This window comes from Myotis davidii, unplaced genomic scaffold (assembly GCF_000327345.1).
Source record: "Myotis davidii unplaced genomic scaffold, ASM32734v1 scaffold204, whole genome shotgun sequence".
Lineage (NCBI taxonomy): Eukaryota > Metazoa > Chordata > Mammalia > Chiroptera > Vespertilionidae > Myotis > Myotis davidii.
The window spans coordinates 6,756,656-6,759,959 of NW_006299715.1; the positions used below are offsets into that span (position 1 = coordinate 6,756,656).

The following is a 3,304-nucleotide window of genomic DNA, read 5'->3' on the forward strand; positions in this document are numbered from 1 at the left end:
GCTCTCTCTCTCTCTCTCGCTCTCTCTCCCTCTCTCTCTCTCGCTCTCTCTCTCTCTCTCACACACACACACACACACACACACACACACACACACACACACACACACACACGTTGTTTGTGGATGCAGATTGTCTGTTCCTCTAATACCCTGACTTCAGCATGTTGCCTGCAGAAGAGAAAAAGGGTCTCTCCTGGCTGCGATTCCACAAGAAGGTCTTTGCTCTACTCCTTGTGGAGCTTAAATCCTCTGATCAGCCTCAGAACAATGGTTCTTCCTTTTCCTCAGATCCCTCCTTCTAAGACTCTGTCTTGGACCCAGGTCCCTGGCTTCAGCATCCGCTCCAGCCCCCTGGCAGAATATCATTTCACCTGGGGAACCCCTCTGGCTGCCCTGAAAGGTCTTAATGCAAAAGACACTGACTGGTGTTGGAACTTTTACTACCAATTTCAAAGCAAATGTGCCAAGGGTTACGAGAACTTACTTGCCCCGGGGTTGTGAGCTTGGGGAAAAGAAATTCTGTATGTTTCTAAAAGGTTGCTGGCCAAGGAGGTGGAATTGGATTGATTCCTAAGGACAACGCTAGAGTTACTTGGATTTCTACAGAGCACTTGTATACTTTTTATAATCTCCAAAGTATGTAATTATGTTTGACAAAAGTGGTGGCCTGAACACTGGGAGAGGCACAAAACAAACTCTGAAGACAGCAGGAAACTCTTTGTCACCAAGCTGCAGCCCTTGGCAATGGCAGTGGAGAGAGGCCCCAGCTCCACTGTCTCCCCTAAACCCTCTCCTCTCCCTCAGCCCTCAGAGCCACAACCAGGGCACTAAGAGCCTGGAAGTCCATGGCCTGCTCTTTATCACAGCAGAGAGCTCTCCTCCAGTCGGTGGGGATGTTGCTAGCACCCCAATTTCAAATCCTGCTCAACAGCCTCTGCCCAGGGAAGTAAAATTGTGCCCCTTGAGGCACAGCCTCGAACCTAACCATCCGGCAGGACCCAGCTGCCATCTGCTGACCCCTCTCGTGGGTAACTTGGAGCCTCTTCAAGATGTTATGCAAATATTCAAATATCCCTTCAGCCTTTTAGGACAGAGATACTGAGTGTGTAGAAGAAGGCAGAAAAGTTATACCACGGTGGCTGCATCTACTCCTGCCCCCGCTCCCCACCCCCAGGCTGTCTCAGGTAACTCAGCAAAACCCAGATCCTGCAGCAAGCAGAATTCTTCCTTCGGAGACAATAGTTGAGGGACCCCTTGTCATTGGAACCTTCTCCTTGAACGGGCAGTAGGAGGAGCAGGAACTGTAACTCCAACTGTATTGGTCTGTCCTGGGCTGCCGTCCTGCATGACAAACCAGACCGGATGACATAAACAACAGGAATTTGTTTTCTCACAGTTCTGCAAGTCCAAGGTCAAGGTGCTCAGAGGGTTGGTTTCTGGGGAGGGCTCTTCTGGTGGCTTTTAGATGGCCATCTTTTCACTGTGTTTTTATTGGCCTTCCCTCTGTGCCTGGGGGGACAGAGCTCTGTGTCCCTTTCTCTTACAAGGACACCAGTCCTATCCTATGAAGGCCCCACCCATCAGATCTCATTTCACCTTATCTACCTCCCTAAAAGCCCTCTTTCCAACGCAGTCACATTGGGTATCAAGGGCTTCAACATATGAATTTTAGAGGAACACAGCTCCATTCATAACACCACAGCAAAGACCTTATCAAAACATTTCTTCTGACTAGTTTCATTCACAGGATTCATCTTTCTCCTTCATTATGTTCCTAGCCCTGTTTTTGTGCCTCTTAAGTTTTGGCGCCTCAGCCAGACATCCAACTGGCTCACTACTTCACTACTTAATCCCACTGTGTCACAACGAACATGACGGAGCATCCAGAGCCAAGCTCAGGGTAGTCAAAGGCCTCAAGCAGCTTTTTCTGGACCTTCTATTCCGCTCAGTGGTAACTTTCAGCTTGGAGCTATAAAGATTTTCGCAAGACACCCCCTCTGTCCCCCAAGTTCTTCACCCTCCGGGACTACTAAATCTCTTAGCAGTGCGTGTCCACATTTCAGTGAGCCTTGGTTGGAATCCCCGCTCCCAGGTGAAGTGTGGCAGGGATTTTTGTAGTGACAGGAAGCTAAGCTTTCTTCACCTCCTTCCAGGCGTTCCTCACTCCAACAAGAGTGAGACCGCGTGCTCTTTCTTCTTCACGGTGAAGGTGGAGCTGGTAGAAATACTTTCTGTTGTGCCTTTGTGCCATAGCATAAAATGATGTCTTCATGAGGGCTTCATCCTTTCTTCTTTTCTTACCCATGAGTTGGCAGGATGCAGAAGTGGGTGTTTCTTATTTATTCTAGGATTTTAAAGGGACACTTTGGTGTTCATTTGTTCTGCCTCTTTTTTTTTTTTTTTACATCTTGCAATCTTCAGAGTCATCAACTCACGTTTAGAAAAATTAAGGAAAAGAAATGAACTTTTCAGCATTTCTGAGTAAGACTTATGGCAATGACTCATTTTGATGTGGGGATTTTAGAAACCTTCTGCAATTTTTCTAAGCCCCACAAATAATCAGTTTTTTAAAAAAATCAAGAACAGAGCCAAAACTTGAGCACAGTGTTAATCCTATTAATGATAATAACTAAAAAAAAAGAAAAGAAAAGAAAAAGAAAAAAAATGGTCAGAATTGTTTAAAGAGAAGACCCATTTCACCTTCACTGTGAACAACTGAGATCTTTATTGCTTCTTTTAAGTTCTGGACTTAAAACAATAAGGTAGTTTTCATAATTAAAATGATGTGTGCAGGCCCTGTGGATGTTCAGTCAAGTTTGACTCCCCTGAGGATGTTGACACTGACTTGGCCTGTAAGTCCTTGAGATGCCCTTCGCCCTTCATCTGCTGTGGTTATTGATTCTGTTCTGCCTCCTTTCTGTTCAGCCTTCAATGCAGTACTGCAGTGAAGACACAGATCACAGGGCCTTACGGGCTTACAGAGCTGCAGGTGCCTTAGGACGTTATGTAATCAGGCAAACACAATTATGACATCCAAGGGACACATCCTCCCCTCCTCAGGTGGGACTGGAAATCCACACCTAGGCTCACCTTGCTTTTTGTAACTGAGTGTAATCATTGTTTTATTTTTGCACAAGGCTCCCAGTACATAGCCACAGGGATTCCTAATGACTAGAGAACATTCAGGAAACAGTCCTGACCGCCACAGATTTGCAAAGAGGGGTTATCTTGGTCCTTAAATAGACAAAAGTGATTGCCTGATGCTTTATCTCCATAACAATGTTCTCTTTTTCACCCCTCAGGA

General features: G+C 46.1%; 1 protein-coding gene across 1 annotated transcript in view; it reads left to right on the top strand.

The window, feature by feature from the left end:
* SLIT2 (slit guidance ligand 2) overlaps nt 1-3,304 on the top strand; it is a 388,092-nt gene that overhangs the window by 297,906 nt on the left and 86,882 nt on the right. Inside the window, 1 exon segment of the mRNA XM_015571823.1 lies at nt 2,926-3,014. Within this exon segment, the coding sequence (XP_015427309.1) occupies nt 2,926-3,014 (89 nt within the window).